The 20,030-nt window shown below is 36.6% G+C and overlaps 1 protein-coding gene across 1 annotated transcript in view; it reads right to left on the minus strand.

Annotated features, from left to right (window-relative positions):
* Positions 1 to 863: 863 nt before the first annotated feature.
* Positions 864 to 20,030, minus strand: part of LOC123708918 (rho GTPase-activating protein 100F) — a 35,564-nt gene continuing 16,397 nt past the window's right edge. Inside the window, exons 2-22 of the mRNA XM_045659932.1 lie at positions 19,083 to 19,202; positions 17,517 to 17,600; positions 16,965 to 17,063; positions 14,561 to 14,837; positions 14,126 to 14,255; positions 13,599 to 13,751; positions 13,084 to 13,224; positions 12,846 to 12,982; positions 12,236 to 12,689; positions 12,087 to 12,172; positions 11,496 to 11,623; positions 11,147 to 11,249; positions 10,523 to 10,663; positions 9,912 to 10,168; positions 9,122 to 9,307; positions 8,327 to 8,549; positions 7,493 to 7,693; positions 6,624 to 6,905; positions 5,827 to 5,907; positions 4,781 to 4,893; positions 864 to 3,605 (exon numbers count right to left, since the gene is read on the minus strand). Of these exons, the coding sequence (XP_045515888.1) occupies positions 3,105 to 3,605; positions 4,781 to 4,893; positions 5,827 to 5,907; positions 6,624 to 6,905; positions 7,493 to 7,693; positions 8,327 to 8,549; positions 9,122 to 9,307; positions 9,912 to 10,168; positions 10,523 to 10,663; positions 11,147 to 11,249; positions 11,496 to 11,623; positions 12,087 to 12,172; positions 12,236 to 12,689; positions 12,846 to 12,982; positions 13,084 to 13,224; positions 13,599 to 13,751; positions 14,126 to 14,255; positions 14,561 to 14,837; positions 16,965 to 17,063; positions 17,517 to 17,600; positions 19,083 to 19,202 (3,897 nt within the window). The 3' untranslated portion in view covers positions 864 to 3,104. The remainder of the gene's footprint in view (positions 3,606 to 4,780; positions 4,894 to 5,826; positions 5,908 to 6,623; positions 6,906 to 7,492; positions 7,694 to 8,326; positions 8,550 to 9,121; positions 9,308 to 9,911; positions 10,169 to 10,522; positions 10,664 to 11,146; positions 11,250 to 11,495; positions 11,624 to 12,086; positions 12,173 to 12,235; positions 12,690 to 12,845; positions 12,983 to 13,083; positions 13,225 to 13,598; positions 13,752 to 14,125; positions 14,256 to 14,560; positions 14,838 to 16,964; positions 17,064 to 17,516; positions 17,601 to 19,082; positions 19,203 to 20,030) is intronic.

Raw genomic sequence — 20,030 nt, forward strand, 5'->3', positions numbered from 1 at the left:
AAAATTAATATCTACAAACTTTACAATTTCCACTAAGGCTTCGTTAGGATAAGCCGAGTTAACACATAAAAATTATTCTCTCTACATTATATAAAATTTACGACATTCAACAACAATTTTAAAATAATTAGTCAACTCAATCGTAACAATATTCATGTAAATAAAGTTGTTTGTATATAATCCAATTTCGTTATTAAATACAGTCAAAATTAAACGCTACGAAGCTACGACGTAGCGCCGTTGCTACGAGCGATTAACTTCCGATTTATCGATATTGTCTCATTGCGTTTGTCTTTAAATAGTTTGGTATTAAATAAATCTCATAATCTCATGCCACACATTATTTACAATGACTCAAACATCTAAATTTCAATAGTATAATTATAATAAAAAATATTCATTTTCGCAAATAAATTACACTTAACATAGAATCCAAATTTGATTTTTACACCCATATACACTGCTGCAAATCTGACGATCGTTTTATATCAAGTGCCCTCTCAGATGAACCACGCGTCAAGCCAACTGAAGCCGTGTCTCATCACTACACACTAATGTCGTACGCGGCCACGAGCCGTCGAGCGACACTTCAAGTCTCTATTTACACTATATTAATCTATGGTAACAGATACTGTGATACAGAGAGGACCCTGATATTTAATTATTCATAAATCTAGGTCACATACAATATCTTATGAACCTAAAGAACGAGGCCTGATAAGAATCTGAATTATGACTTGCGTAAGTAATCATTATTAATAGACACTTCCGTACTGAACATATAGTTAATAATTTATTAGAATTTTAAAATTTATTTAAGATCATTACGTTGATTATTTGTAAATACATTCATTAAACAAATTAACGACAATAAGTAATACATTTATTTTACCCGAATCCTTTTAATGTTTATTTTAGTCCTTTCTGTATTCAGGTTCTATTGTGGTTATTACTGTCGGATTTTTTGAAAAAGTGTTTTTGTTATTTACCAAATAACTCATTAAAAATCCCCCCAGAATTTAATTAAAAAGCAATTGTTTATTACGAAAACCTAATTCAAAAATTTTTGTGTAACCGATTACACAACAGGCTTTCTAATGAACAATATAAGAGCTTTTTTAATATCCGACAGTGTTAACGTTATAAGAGTAAATACCACATGAAGTAAATGTCATATGTGGTAACAATATTATGTTAATCTACTTAATATTAATAACAAGTATGTATACTGAACAGTTAAAAGCTATCAATTTTCGTAAGCTATATGAATTGTTTGTATATTGTTTATTAATATGGCAATGCAAATTTACTTCAGGTGGTTAATCACGAAGGTGATTTCGTTCAGTTAAATCAGTATATCAGATATTATAAAGATTCTAAAATCATATTGTCTTCGCGTAAAGGCTTTACCGAACACATTGGAAACGAAATATCAAATTGCAATAGTATTGAAAAACGTTTTGAGTGGTAGAAATCAATTATTTGGGAGCCTTTCACGATATTTTAACGCCGATAAAGAAACTGTCCTGTTCTTGTATCTCGAACGATTCAGGCCAGCATTACTAGCACACCTGATTTCTGTATGTGACTTAGATCTAACTTCAAAGTTAGGAAAAATAGATACCCAAATTTTTAACCAGAGAAGTTTCGACAATATGTTAATTTGCTGAAAACTATGCATAATAAACTCCTTAGTAGGTCCCCAGTATAGAATTGTCAGTTTCTTGTGTTCAGTAGAGCCTAGTAAAGTGTCATAAGGTACTACTCCGAACATGAATTCCGCCAAAAACGAGTTTATTCATAGTAGGTTAAGCGAAATATAGGAATTCATGGACAGACTTACATTCATATAAAAGGCGAGGTTCCAACGCAACATCTAGTATATCACAAAATGAGAAAAAGGGTAAAATGGTAAAGTATCAAAAACCTTGTGTCCCATTTCAGTCGTGTCCTTTGTGCAACTATATTATAAAAACAGTAACAAAACTTCGTCTTGAAGTGTTGCTCAAAATCAGTACGAAACCTGAGTGCCTCCGACAGACATATTAATAGGTGTAATTGTAATAATATGCATAACTATTTAAAATGGACCAATCATGGCAGTGACGATTTAATCAGTGCTGTCATTGGTCGATTTCCGCCACTCTTATATGTCTAGCAGACGCCAGCTATAAGAATAGAGATATTATTTGCGAATCCCAATTTATTATTCAGTATTATCATTAACACTAGCTATCCATTCAACAAGATAATAAAATACAGTCAACAATTTGAAGTTTTAATTGTAAACAGTAAAAAATGTTTGCAATTGGAAGAAACAGATTGCCGCTCAATAATTTATATCTGTAAATAATATGTGTATGACGCTTTTAATTCAACATTCGCAAATATGATCCCAGATCTTAAGATTGCGACCGATCCGTTCAGGATAAAGAATCCGTTCCTTCATAGAATCAGCGACTCGTAAAAATGCACTAACACTATTTTAATTTAATATAGTTTATATGTATAATAGTTAATTTATTAATAATGAACAAGGAATACTTGGAATATTTGAAAGATTCATAACAGTCGTGCCTCAAGACGTTCGTGACGTAATCGCTTGTTCTACGACGGATGTCCATCGAGAGGTATCTACGAGCTATGTACTCTGATATGGTCTCAGTCTCAAGACGATTCCAACTCGATCTATGATACACTCTCCCTACTCGACCTACTGACTGGCGCACCGTAGACGCTCCAGAGTTCAGCTAGCTCGGAAGCGTAGACGGGGCCAGTCTCTGATATGTGGGACGATGCGTGTAGCGCTTCGGCCGTCCGCCAGAGCGCCGCCCTATCGGTACAAAACTGGAGCGTACCTACATTAAATACGTATTCATTTATATACAATATACAATACGTCAATACAACATAGCGGCTACGGGGCGGAGCGATAGCGGTCGGCGAGGACAACCTCGCGCGAACATTCTCACCGTAATATACATCATAACTCGCTATATATAACAAATTCATGAACGCACGTTCGAACAACATAATATACAGCAGAGCAGCACTCTTTCGATTCTTTAAAAAAATTGACTAGGAAATTCAATTCGCTATGAGCACTATGTGTGCGTAGAGGAGAATATGTCGGCAGAGCGCCACGCCTCGGCTTCTTCCTCGGCGTCGTACTGCTGCAGGAAGGGGTTGGTGGAGGTGTAGCGAGGACTCACGCCGCCGGCCGAGTTGAGCGTCACCGCCAGCCCGGCCGAAGTGCCCGGGATGGCGGAACGAGGGGACTCGCGGGACCCGTTCTCCCGGGGCGTGTCCCGTGGTGTAGTCTCCCTCGGCGTCAGATCCCTGGGCGTGCCCCGCGGGGAATCTCTAGGCGAGGCCCGGGGGGAGTTGCGAGGGGAATTCCTGGGCGAGGTCCTCTCGGGCTGTCGTAGTATTGAGGAGACGGACCCGCCGTGCTTGATAGTGTCGGCCGGACTGTGGCTGCCTGAGCTGCTACTGGGCGAACCGGGAGAGGAGACCGTCACTTGGCGGGAGCGAGGAGGAGCGGGCAGTGGGCCGCGCAGAGGCGACTGCGGACGATATTGGCCGGCCCTGGCTGATGAGAGAACCTGCAACCGACGGCATGGGGTCACATTTCTCCTTTACAGCTCTCATATCAATCAGAGTGACAGATTTACTGTATTATTTTGAAAAACTTAACATTATTACACAATAGTACGCCAAAATTCAATCAGTTCGTTAGTATCCAAGCAATCATTATGAGTTGAAAAACATTCATATATTGTATTCGTGATGTCAGATGAGTTTAACAAAAAAAATACGCGTTTATAAATTAGCACCAAACCTAATTAAAGTAACCTAGCACTCCAGGCAAGGGGTCAAACCAAAATTAAAGCTAGCTGTAATTTGGGATCATCAAAAAAAACAGGTCAATAATAAACCATTTTATAAAGCTCAACGCTTTGTCTTTCCTAAAATATGCATGAGGTTGTGATATTTACAAAATGGTCTACCTCATCTCATCTCCGTTACAAATCATGAGCTACACTTGTGTAGGTTTGTGTGTCTTGCAGCTAGATCTACTACTACATGCGTATTGAGTTGAAATTCTCCACACTTACTTAAGCCTGCTGACAAGACATTATTTTGGTTTTGAAAGTAGGTCTGCGCAAAGTGACGTGAAACCGCAGAGGTCCAGCTAGACTATTACAGAGAGTCACTGCGTCAATTCATTCATACTTTCATTCATAAAAATGTTTATGTATTTGTAAATGAAAGATATCAGTTGAATAATGAAACCTTTTTACGCTGCCATTTACAACTTTATTTCATTTTTTTGTTGAATGTACAAAAACTGTCTCAATCACTGTTTTGTTATTACACATTAAGGGTCACTAATATTATAACCATTACATTTGTATTTAAAATAACGATCAGCTCCCAAAGTCAATCGATTTATACAAAGACGTTTATCGTATCAAAATCGTAAAGCGTGGTTAATATCGATATTTATAAAAAGATTTCATATTCATAATTGCGTGTAAGATATGATCATTTTTGAATAGATGTGTTTATTATGTATTTTTTGAAACAAACAAAATAGAAACATTATAACAAATGAATAAAAACACCTAAAATTTGATCGCATATCTGGCCCTGTCATGAAACATTCAAAGGAACGAACTACATATAAACCATGTACCTAAACATAATAAATTGTCCCGTGTGTAGAATTTATTGAATTATTGTCAATGTGAAGCGTATAATGTAAAAGTATACGCACATGTGTGGGCGGCGAGCGGTCGGCCCCGGGCCGAGCCGAGAGAGCTGGCGGCGGAGATGCTGCTGATGCTACCGCTGGATGCCGATATGGACTGGCTGAGGGCGGAACTCGGCCTGAGGGTCACACTCGAGTCATTTAATGTATATGCCTTGAATATATAAAATGAATAATATTGTTTTTTTATAGAACAAACGGGCAGGAGGCTCACCTGATGTTAAGTGATACCGCCGCCCATGGTCACTCTCAATGCCAAAGGGCTCGCGAGTGCGTTGCCGGCTTTTTTTAAATTTAGTTTTGATAAGTTTATAAGTGATGTTTTAAGTGTTTCCGTTGATATTGTTATCAAAAGTAATGTTATCAATAATAAACGGATCAATATCCGGCGCCTTTTCTCCAACTTTGATGTTGTTTCCTTTGGAAACTCTTGGGCTGTGGGGTTCAAGAGAACAGGCGCTAATAAAAAAAATAATTTGGCCTTATAGATGGTACCGGTGACGTCAGAGCAGGTGCTTTGCTCAACGAATAAAAACCGCAATACAGCGACTTTTAAAATTTGTTTTAATTTTCTATTTATCAAATTTTCAATTTTATTACTGTGTAGGCTAATATAGTTTTATTTTATTTATTTTGAATATTGTAAATACAGTATATTTTTGTGTTGGAAACAAATATCTATAACTAATACAATTTTTTCACAATTAAAATATAACTATTTTTACGATTAATGTCATCAAAAATAAAAGTTTATATTAGCTTATTTGTACATAATATGATTATGCAGCTTCAGACAGACAATTTTCAAGTTTAAATAATAATATGCCTTTGTATACTGAAACCTTTTGATCTTCAATATATTTTACACTACAGGATCTCGGATTTCGGTGTGCAAAAGCCTCCTCTAACCCTCTCCACAGTTCTCTTTGCGACTCTTCTTCAGTTGTAGCCAATTTGAGTTTGTTCTCCCATCTTTTGCGTTGTCGGCCTCTTCTTCGTTTCCCGTCTTGAGTTTAAAAGTAACGAGTAAATAATGGACTAAAATATATTACCTTGGGGGAGGGTGGCTGAGCCCACTTGCGACGCACTGACTCTGTTTCCACGCGGCCCGAGTGCTGGCTCGCCGCGCCGAACTGTCTACAAACATATATGCGTTAAGGTTGGCTTTGAGTTGAAAATTATAAACACTCTCACAAAGCGAAAACACATTTTGATTTTGCAAAAGTATGCGTTACTTTGACAACAGATAATTTTAATGTACAAGTATATTTAATACGCAATTTTACAAGTTGTTTGTTTGAAATTTGTATGTTCTAATATAATTGATATGAATGTGTGTGAAATTTGTAGAGATATACTTTCTTGTATATTGTAAGAAAACATGTTGTTTTAGGACTTATAAATTTATTATAATTAAAAGCATAGAAACGATTTATGCTTCAATGTCAATTTTTCATATCAACGCTACATATATTGTTGTCTAATACACAGACACACAATCCACAATACAACGCAACGTTCTAAACTCTTTCGTTCTACACTACCTTTCCCACGTTAATTTCTTGTGCCTTCTTTCTCGATTTATACGATGTTTTGTACGTAGTTACATCCACCGTTAATGTCCTGGGGGTTAAGTCAAGATGACTTAACAGTAGTGAATGTAGAAAGTCGAAAACTAAATTTGTATGAAACTTAGTCAACACGAACTGTCATTTTCATACAAATTAAGTTTTCGACTTTCTACATTCACTACTGTTAAGTCATCTTGTCTAAGCCCCCTGATTATTAATATACCTAATTACACTTTAGAATGCGTTAGTTTAAAATTGGGGCTGGACGACAACATTACCTGAACGTTTTGGTGCTGGCCAGATTTGCAAAAGACATTGTAGCACGTGTATCGGTCGCTGGTAGTCCAGCTCTGTCGGCGGCTGCGACTGTAGCATCAGCGGTGGCGCCAGGGCCACAGCCAGATGTTGCGGGGACATTTTGTTCCGGTCCTGGGCTGCGACTACGAGAGCCAGGTGATCCAGCAGAAAGACCAGAGTCGCTCGTGCTGCACGTGGAAGGCATTCCACTATTGATGCCATAAGTCGAGCGTTGCCTTCTTTATCGTCTGGTAGACATACTCCTGTAATGATATAGTGAATCTTATCAAGCTTTTTTAAAAGTTACTTCAGTGCGTTACTGGATTGAGGTGTACTCATAAATGGAAAAGGTATGAAGAAGAGATTCAACATAACATTTAACAAAAATGCATTGTTGAACGTTTAGGAGTTATTGTATATAAAAATGCATTGAACATACTTTAGGAGATTTTGTATATAAAAATGCATTGAACATACTTTAGGAGATTTTGTTTATAAAAATGCATTGTACGTAGTTTACGAGTTTTCCGTGAATTTAAATCATCTATAAGAAAATATATAGAAGTCGTTAATAGCGAGACATACCATAATGAAGGAGTTGAATGTATTATATATGTAATGCGTACGCTCGTCGGCTGTGGGTGTATAATTATTTAATAAATTATGAATTTGCTTTTATTTGTTGTTAGTACTGAAATTTATGTGTGTGTTATCTAATTGGAATAAATCATTATTATTTAAATATGTCTATTACAAATAGAGAGAACTCGTTGTGATTACTATTTAAGAATAATAAAGAATTGATAATGTAGGACTATTGTCATATGCAATTACATCTTCTTTCTCTCACCTAGAGCATCCAACGTCATCTGGAATAAGCACCGACTGAACAATGGTTGCGGAAGTTCCCTCAAGTAATCCTTGAGTACTCCTGTAATCACATTGATATCAGGTACAGAGTCAGGGGTCAACTCGACTCCACGAGCATTCCTCTCAAATGCTTCACGCAGTATCCTCTTTTTAGCCGCAGATCCACACAGACGGTAGAGACCTGAAAATACCATCCATTAAAAAAATCAAATATGCCAAAAGTACAAGAGGTTACATTCCAATGAAATTCCTTTAGGAGCTTCAGAAGTTATCTTAGATATATATTTTATTAGTATGTGAAATAAAAATTGACAGAATATTTAAGACTATTGTTTTTTTCTTCTTGTCAGGTATTAATGTTTAATTAAAATATTATAGTTAAGAGGCGAATTTAGAGTAGCGTAGTTTTACGTTAAATCTTTTATATATCAGTGGCACTACAATCTTTTTAGATCGCTATCTTCTCTTTTTTGTATCTGTTTCATGGTCATTTGTCAATCTAATGGGCAAGTAGGTGATCAGCCTCCTGTGTATGACACACGCCGTCTAGTTTTTGGGTTTAAGACAAGCCCTTTCCCTCATGTTTTCCCTCACCGTTTGAGCAAATGTTAAATGCGCACATAGAAAGAAAGTCCATTGGTGCACAGTCAGGGATCAAACCAATGACCACAAGGATGAGAGTGGTTCGCTGAAGCCATAACTGCTTTTAAGTCTAGAATTATCTTTCTTGACCAACTCGGTAACAAAATAATGTTTAAAAATGACCAGAACTATAATGACCTCAGTGACTCGCTTTGAAGAACCATCCCCTCACCTATAATATCCAAACCGCGTCGTTCAATCTCCTCCACACACCGCCTGACGATGAGTGGCACCGGTGGGGCATGGGAAGGCCTAACTTCCCTTGCAACGACTTGATCTAATTCTGCACCGAATAAAGGTGGTGGGGATAAACGGGATGGCGTGGGTCTTCGGCGGAATAACTCATGTGGTTCCGTGTGTCGCACGCGGACGTAAAGCGTTCCACGCGGTTCCATCTGAAATATGTACTTGGAATTTAATAGATGGTTTTTATATAGTAGGTTTTAAGAACGACTTTGAATCTGCTGGTTTTTAGTAAATAATGAATTTTTGCCTTTTATTTATTCCCTCATTATGGCTTCTCATTAATGGTGATGAGTATAGCATATATAATTTAATTCATAGGCTTTAAATACTTTTAGTTACTGTAATCCGTCCTATTTTGCATTAAATAAATACAAATAAAATCCCCAATGCTTTTTAGATACATACAAATACGGGACGCCCAAAAGGGGCAGGCAACCCACCTCATGAAAACCCATATTAATGGATGCATTCCCGCCATTGTAGAAGTGGTATGCTCTTATTTTTAAAATTGGATATCGTGTTTCCATAGTTCGCTAGTTCGCAAAAGAAAATATCTAGTGACGCGGATATTAGTAGACTTCCAGCCATCAAGGCGATGCGGATGAAATATTGAGTTTCTCATAGTGAATATACTGGAATGAACACGCTTACATACAAATAACTTTGAAGTAAAGTACTGATTCAACCATTTCCTTGCGTAGAGCTAAAAAAAAAAACATACCCTTATCGCCAGTTGATGAGAGGATGACCGTGCTAGCAGATCAGGCAAAGTGACAGCTCCGCGGTAACATAGCTTGTGCCTATGTTGAGGATCCCAAGAGTATACCAGAACATCCAACTGTCTATTATCGACCAGTTCTAGCTCGAAAGACTCATCCCAATCAAACTGAAGTTCTCCGGTACGAACCTGAGGGAATGAAGATGACAGAAACCTATATTATTAATTGAAAATTTCTTATTTATTAGTTATTCTTCTAAATATTCATAATAATATATTGTAATATTATTATAATATTTTTTAATGTATGTATACAACTATTGCTATGAAAAATCTTGGAACTATCTACGTAATTCACCGTGTTTTATAAATAAAATATAATTTATAAATATGTCGACATTATCCACCTTACCGAAGAGGTTGAGGAAATATATTAAGAAGCAGGAAGACTTTGACCTTATTTAGCAGTAGTAACAATTTATTTTCTTTAAAACATGATGTTGTAGTTTGTTTAATTTTTTTGATCTATTAATGAACTTAACTGACTTATTATGTTTCGTATATTTCGTTTAATAAACCTGTTTTTGACTTTGTATATTGTCTGATCGTTTTGTTTTATAATAGCTGTGAGATTACTTAAAATAAATTAGTATATATTTGACATGCTTAAAAAGTTTTATCGTATTATATACTCATTAGCATATATATATTGACCTATTTAATATCTCACTGAAGACAATTTATAAGAAAAGATACCGCATTACAACTTCTTATAAAAAGCTGCCATACTCACCACAGTACGAGCTTTATGTACTCGATCGCATTCAAGTACACAGTACAGGTCCCGTGGAGCTACCGGGGGCTGCGGTGGGGCTAAAGGTCCGGACGGGGGGGAACCGGGCGAAGAGCCCGAGGGGGCAGGCCTTAACCCCCTTCCGGCTAGTAAATGCACCCATAACATGCCCGAAACACCCCCGGATATACGAGATAGCCCAGTCATAGATGTCGATAAACTAGCCCCCGGCTTTTCAATCTTGTATTTGAGAAATTCTGAAAAAAAAAACAAAACTAAATATAGATCAGATTTTAGGTCAGATTGAAATCTATTGAATTTTAATTCATTACATTAAATTGTATACATTGCATTGGGTGTGAAATCAGGCTTTGTAATGATTTTTTTTGTTGTTGTACGTAACAGAAAACAGACAGGCAGGAAGAAATACCCATGGACACTTACATTGCTAGAAGGTTTGTAAGTATTATTAATTGGAATTGGTTATAAAATACTTCAGTGGCCAGCTGGTTCCACATAGGGATGGTGCACGCTATACACTGCTTTAGAAAATGCTCAGTAGTGGAAATGAAAACACGATGATTTTTGCTGTATGACGACTATGTCCCTACCGTTAGGGTTTATATCGAGGTGTCTCTGATGTCTTGAACCGGGTGTGGGCACTGGGCTGGGGTTGGGGCAGGTGAATTTCGAACCTAGCTCCAGTAGCTGTCTTACGCGACGAGCTGACGGCGAACCACTTGCGGTTGGTCCTTATAAAATAAAACAATTAATATGTATACATATATAAATAAATATATTTCTTACATTAGCTTCTTTAGATTACTAATTATCTATTATGTGTTAATTGATGTTTGATTTAAATTTTTTTGTTAGTCTGTGGAAAAAACGTTTTGGACTGTCATTTAAATTCTCATTCAAAAAATGTTTGTTATAACATTTTAGACTAAAAAAGAAATACGATAATAATAGTTTGTTTCTTAAAACATATATTTCAGCAACACATTTGAGTTTAATTCATCATTTATAGTTAGATAAGTTTTAAAGTAAAAAATATTTTTATTAATTAATATTTTTTATACTGTAAAGCTAAGTTACTCGCTAGGGACGCGATTTGTTAACAATATTAGAAAAAAATCAATAATCAGCAGTTTTTTTTAAACTTAAGTTACCTCATTTAGGATAATTAAATAATATGTCAATGGCTAATTTCTTAGATTTTTTGTAAAATATACCTAATTGTTGCGAGGACAGAGATCTTGCTGGCAAATGCCTGGGGCGCTCCATGCGGCGACCGGCTAAACCAAGTGTTGAACCGAAGCGACTTGCAGTTTCCATCTGTCATAAGAACAACTACATTACTGGTCTAATCATCACTTCATACGTTGCATTCGAAAAAACATTGATTAACATAAAACAAAATTATTATCAAATATTACAGAAAACACTTTCTGCTTTGTATATCATAATCCCAATATAATATAGCAAAAGGCAGCTAAAATAGAATACCGCAAAATTTTCACGCCGTTTTAAAATATCTAATAAGTTTTAACATCGCTGTAAATAAATATATCGTAAGCATACATTTTTCAGTGCATCGTGTATATTTTCTGCCGAGTAGTGTGTGGGCAAGCGTGGCCGCAGACTCTCGTAGAGAGCGCTGGTAGAAGGCGCTCTGGACAGCCAGGCGCGATACTCGTCCGATGTAAACACTGACGGTGAGGAGGATAAACGGCCTTCAATACAATGAATATATTTTTTTTAAACATATTGACCTGGTACTCTGTCATAATAGCGATCCTGACATCAGTATTAAATTATTGCAGTCTCAAGCCAGCGACATTTACGGGAAAGAAAATTGAGAGACCCAAGTCTAAATCACAAAATCTCTATTTTAAATTAGACATCAGTATCGGTTACTATTTGAAGGACAGAGTACCGTGGATTTAAAGATGTTAAACTTGGTAATGTATCTTGTACTCTAATGGATCTCAAAAAAAAATCATTCTAGTCAAAATTAATTTATTAATCGCGTGTTTCCGAACGGAAAATCGGCGATCAAAGTTTTATTGAAGGCATAATTTCTGTTAAATTAAAATGAATTACAAAATACCTTGAATACATGATTAATTCTTGATTTCGAGACGAGGTGTTTTATAAAACAAATCCACTTACCTCTGGAAGAACGTAGATCTAGTCGAGAAGACAGCGGTTCAGGTTCGTCTTGCAAGACACTTCCAGCTCTTCTTGACAGTCCCAATCTGTAAATTCGTATACGAATTACATATAGGATAGATCTCAAGAAATTGAAAAGACTTACTCACCTTTGGCCAGTTCCTCGGACGTCTCTTGGGAGCGAATTAAACTTTGATCCTATATCTCTTCCCAACGTGCTGCTTCTGTAGCCACTTAATCCAGAATAGTATGGCGTTCTTGTGGGTGCAGTGGCTTCTGTATCTGAGGAGTAGTCGAGGCTTCGATTCCTTCTCGATGTGCCGAATTTATTTCCGTAAGAGGATAGTCCTAATCCAGTCGTTCCGTATCCACCGAGAGTGGAGCTTAATCCAGATCCTGATAAACCAGTTCCAATCCCGCTACTCAGTCCTGTTCCAACTAAGCTGGACCCGGTTAAACCACTCAGACCGGTGGATGAGAGCCCCGAAGGAAGACCGGGCCCTAAGCCAGCCCCAGTGAGCCCAGTACTTGAAAGTCCCGAGCTTGGAAGACCAGGCATACCTACGCCACCGTAACGTTGATTGTATCTTGACAAACTAGAGGCTGGAAAGACATGTGCTTATAAATTAACATAATGTGGAAATTGGGAGAGGGACGTTTATGAGTTTATTATCATTAATAAATACACGAAAATAGTATTTAATTTAATAATTAATAATAAGTCAGAGTTAATTTATTTAATAAAAGATTTATACTTACCACCAGCTGCCCCAGTAGCGGCAGATGCTTTCAAACTGGACCTCAGCAGTGAATGCCGTCCAAAATCTGAGTGAGTTTCTGCACGAGGCAGTTGCTGTTCCGACCCAGATCTGGGCACTCTGCCGCCGAATCTAGTACTAAAAAGATTTAATTTTTATCAAACATTGTACCGTATATTTTTATTCTTGCAATTTTATTATTTATTTACTTTACAATTAAATCCTCTTAAACTTATTACCTGCCACCTTCCCCTGGATAGAAGGAATGAACCTTCTCAGCTAAACTTTCCAATGTATTTGGATAAGATCTTTCGTATGGCACGAAGTGCGTAGCTGCTGACTTAGGTTGTTCTGTTATAACTGGTGGTGGTGGGCGATAACTGAAATAAAATAACTAATGAATATTTAAAACTTGAACACTATTCCTAATTAGAAACGATTTGAATGAAGCAAGTCATATTATATAAGCCTATTGACTATATAAGTCTTTGGTTCGATCCTCGGCTGTGCAATAATGGACTTTCATTCTATGTGCGCATTTAACGTTTGTTTTAACAGTGAAAGAAAACATCGTGAGCATATAGGCTTGCCTAAGACCCAAAAAGTCGACAGCGTGTGTCAGGCACAGGAGATATTATATTGACAAATGGTTATGATTCAATAAGGTGGTGGCGCCAATGAATTTCTTTTGGTTTCAGTCCAATTCATATAGTCCTAAATAGGTAACACACAGGATTGTGAGGGCTTCATATACCTCCATGTAGAATGGTCCGATGGAGGTCTGGAATTATAGTACAAGTCGAGTGGCGTTGAATCAGGAGACAAACCGCCCAGCTGTAGGCGACTTCTTTCCTCGCGACCGTCTCCCACTGGTCGAACTCCGCCAGATGAACGGAGCGTACCATGTCTGGAATTTAAATTAGTGTCACATCCACATTTAGACCGTTTAGTTGAACCACCAGATCCATTTCCAACGGTTTTTCTGGTCTAGCGATGAACAAAGTATTCGTATATATTGTGTTAGTTATTTGTGATATAAATTTTGTTGCAATTTTATACCGAATGTATTACCGAATGTAATCATTTAATTCATAAAAATAACATTATAATAATGCAGAAAACCAAAATTTATTTAACAAAACTACTTAACTACTTAAATTTACTAAAAATATCATATTCGTTACGCCATACCTACAGCACTAAAATAGTTGGGGAAGGATCTATAAATAATGTTAAAAAATTATTTCGAAGGAACTCCTATCGTTAGCAAAAGCAACTTACTGTGAGTATAGTCCATCAACTCTATCTCTATCTCTGTCATCATCATCTCTGCAATCTCTTTTCAACACGACAACTGGTGGAGGCTTATGTTCAGTTCTGGGCATTGATGGTGAACCTGGTCCAGATTTGCCTAAACAAACAAATAAAGTTCAGCTTCGCCTTTAATTTTTAGAAAATAAATGTAATATAGTGAATAAATTATAAAACAATACAGAGAACCGACCAACGTAACCATAGTTATAAATAAGACTTTGTACACTAGCATCACAGGATAATATAAAAATAATAAATACAATACTTTCATATCAATATTTACAAAATTATCTTTAACATTTCACATGTCATTGAATATTACGACGAATTGTAAATATGCTCGGAGCGAATTTATTTACACAAACGGGCTTTAACATCTACTAACAAGGAATTATTACTTACCTTTCCTCTGTCGGGTGCAAAGTAGAAGTCTTCTGGGAATCGACATAATGATTACAACGTCATCTAAGGACATCCGTCGAACGTCCACTAGGTTAACAGCTAGGATCTCGTCTCCAACCTTGAGACAACCGCTGTTATAAACGGCAGATTCTAACGCTATTCGAGATATGAATACTCCATCTGTCCTTGCCCCACCGTCTCCTTCTCGAATATATAAGCCCAAAGTTTGGCCAGGTCTTTTGACAATCTCCACTAGTTGGACTACGTGTCGAGAATCCTGGAAAATGATTGTTCTGAATAAACTGATGGCTGGTAACCAGTGTTTAAAGTTGTTACACAATATGCTCTCATGTCAAATAAAGCACAGTCAGCCACACTTGAGAAGTTCTTTTAGGTATAACAGTAAAATGACAAAACACTTTAAAAATGTTTTTCCGAACGTTTTTGTGACATGCCCCAGCTTAGCCTTTTGAAAAAAATTTCGTTGTTCATTAAGGAAATTAAATGTTCGATTTTAAATTTTTTTGACGAAACACCGTAAGTAAAAATTCAGAACATATAATGAATAATTCAAATTCCAATTAATATTAATAAATTTTCGAATGTCCTCAAGAATCAAACTGCTTCACTGTGGAGTGTGGCCCTCACGTTGGGTAACACTGCTTTTAAAAGTCTACTGTAATGACAGCTATATTATATAATTATGCTATATTAATTAACTTCGGGCTGGAAATAGTCGATGGGACCGCAGCAAAATCAATCTCGCAGCAATGTGACAAAGTTTTAGTTAGGCGGGCTGCGGTCTGTGAGTGCGCATCCTAACAATGCTAGTCTAGATTGCATTCGCATTCCCTATTATCTAGGCCAAGCCGAACAATAGATCTGTCTGGTGAGAGCTCTTTCATCGAGATCTGTACTAGGTTAGAGAAAAATATTCAGGTCAACAAAGGGAGTGAAATTACCTGTTTTTAGAGTAAATTAGAATATGTAAATATCGATGAATAAATTCCCTCTCAAAGCTCGTCTTAAAGAAAATAAATGGGGATATGAGGGTTTATTTGGAAAAGAAAATTAAGGTGATTCTGTGAGATTTTCTTAAGTTCATTTTTATGGTACTATTTGATAAATATTATTCAATTTTAAGAGGAATTATTAACATAGGTATATGAATACCTAAAAAAAACAATGGCGCTACAACCTTTTTAGGTCTAGGCCTCAGATTGCTGTGTCTTTTTCATGATCATTTGTTAATCTAATAGGCAAGTAGGTGATCAGCCATTTTGTGCCTGACGCACGCCGTCGACTTGTTGGGTCTAACGCAAGCCGGTTTCCTCACGATGTTTTCCTTCACCATTCGAGCGAGAATTTCGAGAATTTTAAATGAGCACATAGAAAGAAAGTCCATTGGTGCAAATCGGGGATCGAATATACAATCTCAGGAATGAAAGTCGCAGGCTGAAGCCACTAGGCCAACACGGCTCTATCCGAAAAGTTTATTATAGAAAATAAACGACATGGAAATCGGTAATTGTTTTCCCCAGTTACGTCGATCAGGGTCACAGCTGTGACCGCAATATTGCCCATATTGCGGGTAAGGTCAGACCTACTTCCGGTTCACACTTACTGGGCGATTTCCTTATTATTGTTAGTTGACGAATAATATGTTTTGACACGTGTATTTTTCTACGTATTCAAGAAAGAGTGTAGAGCAGTGTTGGCCTAGTGGGTTCAGCGTGCGACACTCATCCCTGAGGTCGTAGGTTCAATCCCCGGATGTGCACCAATGGATTTTCTTTCTATGTGCGCATTAAACATTAGCTCAAAAGGCGAAGGAAAACATCGTGAGGGAACCGGCTTGCCTTAGACCCAAAAAGTCGACGGCGTGCGTCAGGCACAGAAGGCTGATCACCTACTTGCCTATTAGATTAACAAATGATCATGAAACAGACACAGAAATCTGAGGCCCAGACCTAAAAAGTTTGTAACACTATTGATTTTTTTTTTTTCAAGAAAAAGTATTATTCACTGACGGTATTAAGTTTTTTAGGCTACAATATGTTTTTTAATGTTAAATATATAGCTGAAACACATAACACGCGAGAACATCTGTGCCAGAAAAAGCTGTAACCTTATTCATTTAGAAACATTTTTATAATATTAAACTAAAGTAGTTGTCCGGTGATCACAGCGAAAATATAATTGAACAGTAACAGAGAATTTCGCTTAAAGATATATATTGAATGAGTTTTTATTATACATTTAAAAAATGGCAGCATAAAGTACATATAAACGTACGCGTACGTAAACCTTTGTTTGTTTTTAGTAAGTAACATTTTAGTCAGAAGTTAAATAACCATAAACAAATAAAAACAATAAAATTACGTCTAACAAATGATTTCAATACCTGTAAAGAAAAGAATTTCTTGGCGGCTTCTATGTTATTTCGTCCCACTTGCCTCAGCTCAAGGATCCGAACTATCATCTCCCCGCGACGCTCCACCGCCTGAAACAATCAATATTGCCTATCACAGGCCTTCAGTGCTTAACACATTTTTCCCCATAGACATACGCTATTTTAGTTGACTATACATTTTTGTATACGTTACTGAATTTCAATAGAAATCAAATTAAATTTTATTGAATAAGCTCTTAATCTTTGTCTAGATTTTAAGTATGAGATTACATTTTACTCCTCTTGATACTTTGCAAATAAAGGAACGGGACAAAAGATTGTATGACTATGGTATACGGTACTTAATACGATTCATGACACTTATCAATTAAAGAATTTTCTGTCAGAATATGTTTAAATAAATAAGTATACACGGAACATTTAATAACCTTATGTCAAATGTAGTTTTGCTTAAGAAGTTGTTTTTTTATAATATTCTAAATTGACTAGAATAAGAAGATATTCAGAAATCGACAAGCAATAGTTTTACTATTATGCCATTACCTCCAGCGCCGCGGCCGTCGTAGCATCGTGATCGTTCTCCACCAATTCAATCTGTCTGAATATTTCATTGCTCACGCCAGATACCTGTAAGTTTTCAACTAAGCTTTGCAAAGTGATTTATAGTTCTGGTTTAAGTACGGAGAACACAGAGGCGCGTGTTTGGTTTGTGTAAACTGCGGAATGTTTGCTAACAAGTTTTTGTTTGAATAATATGTCTAATAATTAATCTGAAGAGTTGGTTCGTTTGTGTATTATGTAGTCTCAAGAGGTGTGCGTGCTCTTTGTAAACAGAAAAGTATTGATGTGTAACAGAATTTTTACGTTTTCTAAATAATGCCTGCGTTTGTGCATTTATTTCAATTTATTATTATTAGCTGCTCTTAAAAAAACTACATGTTAATTCTTGTCCATTTTCATAAATATATACGTTACTCTTTAATTACACGTTTATCACCAGATGATATCAGACAAAAGGCAGGAGTGATGGGTAACAGAATTTTTACGTTTTCTAAATAATGCCTGCGTTTGTGCATTTATTTCAATTTATTATTATTAGCTGCTCTTAAAAAAACTACATGTTAATTCTTGTCCATTTTCATAAATATATACGTTACTCTTTAATTACACGTTTATCACCAGACGATATCAGACAAAAGGCAGGAGTGATGGGGAACAGAATTTTTACGTTTTCTAAATAATGCCTGCGTTTGTGCATTTATTTCAATTTATTATTATTAGCTGCTCTTAAAAAAACTACATGTTAATTCTTGTCCATTTTCATAAATATATACGTTACTCTTTAATTACACGTTTATCACCAGACGATATCAGACAAAAGGCAGGAGTGATGGGGAACAGAATTTTTACGTTTTCTAAATAATGCCTGCGTTTGTGCATTTATTTCAATTTATTATTATTAGCTGCTCTTAAAAAAACTACATGTTAATTCTTGTCCATTTTCATAAATATATACGTTACTCTTTAATTACACGTTTATCACCAGACGATATCAGACAAAAGGCAGGAGTGATGGGTAACAGAATTTTTACGTTTTCTAAATAATGCCTGCGTTTGTGCATTTATTTCAATTTATTATTATTAGCTACTCTTAAAAAAACTACATGTTAATTCTTGTCCATTTTTAGTACGTAAATAGGTTATTCTTTATTTACACGTTTATCACCAAACAACATCAGACAAAAGGCAGGCAGTGATGGGTAACAGAGTGGGCCAAGAGAGACATAGTTAGGAAAGATTGGAGGAAGCCTTTTAGCAGAAATCAAACAAGATCCAAATATTATAAGAGTTTTTTTTTCAACCTTCTAATACCTAATAATATAATTAACTATGTTTATGTATGTACCTATGTCGATATGAATAAAATGATATTTTATTATTAGCCCTATGTACGGTGTAAAAAAAAACCACGCCAAACATTCAAAAATCTACGGCATGTGTCACAGAACGCTAGAAGAAAAATTATTAAGAAACAGGAACAGGAGTGTGAGGCCAATATCAAGGGTAGCGCCACTGGATATTTTAAATCATATTGCGAGAAATGTATACCTTCCTAAAATCTGGCTGCAGCACGCAGGGTGGCGCATGATTTGCCCGCGCCGGCTGCGGCGGACCGGCCGGAGCACGGCCCGGCGACGCCGTGAGATCCGGCGCCGCACGCCCATTCTCCTGAAACAAAACTTCAATCAGCACTTCAACGTAAAAAAATGAGCATTCCAAAGATTTGAATACAACGAATGTAAGAAATATTTCAAATATCATTTATAGTTCGTTAATTGTCTAAGTGTCGTGTTGCACTCACCTTTCTTGAGAACGTCGGCTTAAAACGTAAACTATGGGACCATTGATACGTTTTGTTGTCATGACAACAAACCAATCGAGTCTGAAACTTACCAAAACAATTACGTTACCTCACATATTGGCCGCCCCGTCCGTGTTATATGGCTGAAACGTGGAAGTTCACAAACGATATTTCACACCGACTTCTAGACTTCCTCAACCTATGACGAGTCAATCGCTGGGCGCTGCCTCGCAACCCAGATTAGCCAGTAGAGCAAGCGACACGAGTGAAATCGGATAGCCTATATCCTTCGAAAGGAATCATACCACGATCAATCATAAAGCGGAAGCGTGGTTGTCTCAAGCAAACTTGTGACGTAGATGGATGAGGAAAGAGGGCTGTGACGACTAAGAGTGTGGTATAATGCGAAGTTCAAGACTGCGCGATGGAGACTCATTGTGGACGTCCTCTGGACACACCCAGGAATCATACATCAGACATATACAGCACCGCTTATCGTGCGGAGGAGTTTTTCTCATAAGGTTTTAAGCATAAATCCGTTATTATCCACCATCATATTATTAAGTATTCTTCCTCTCTGGTCACGTGCGATTTGAATTAAACATTGGGTAAATATTCGCAAGCGATAGAATTATTTGTTGTTTTTACTTTTTGTATATAAATTTTATCGTTGGGAAACTGAAGCCAGATAAATT

The sequence above is a fragment of the Pieris brassicae genome, chromosome 4 (assembly GCF_905147105.1).
Source record: "Pieris brassicae chromosome 4, ilPieBrab1.1, whole genome shotgun sequence".
NCBI lineage: Eukaryota > Metazoa > Arthropoda > Insecta > Lepidoptera > Pieridae > Pieris > Pieris brassicae.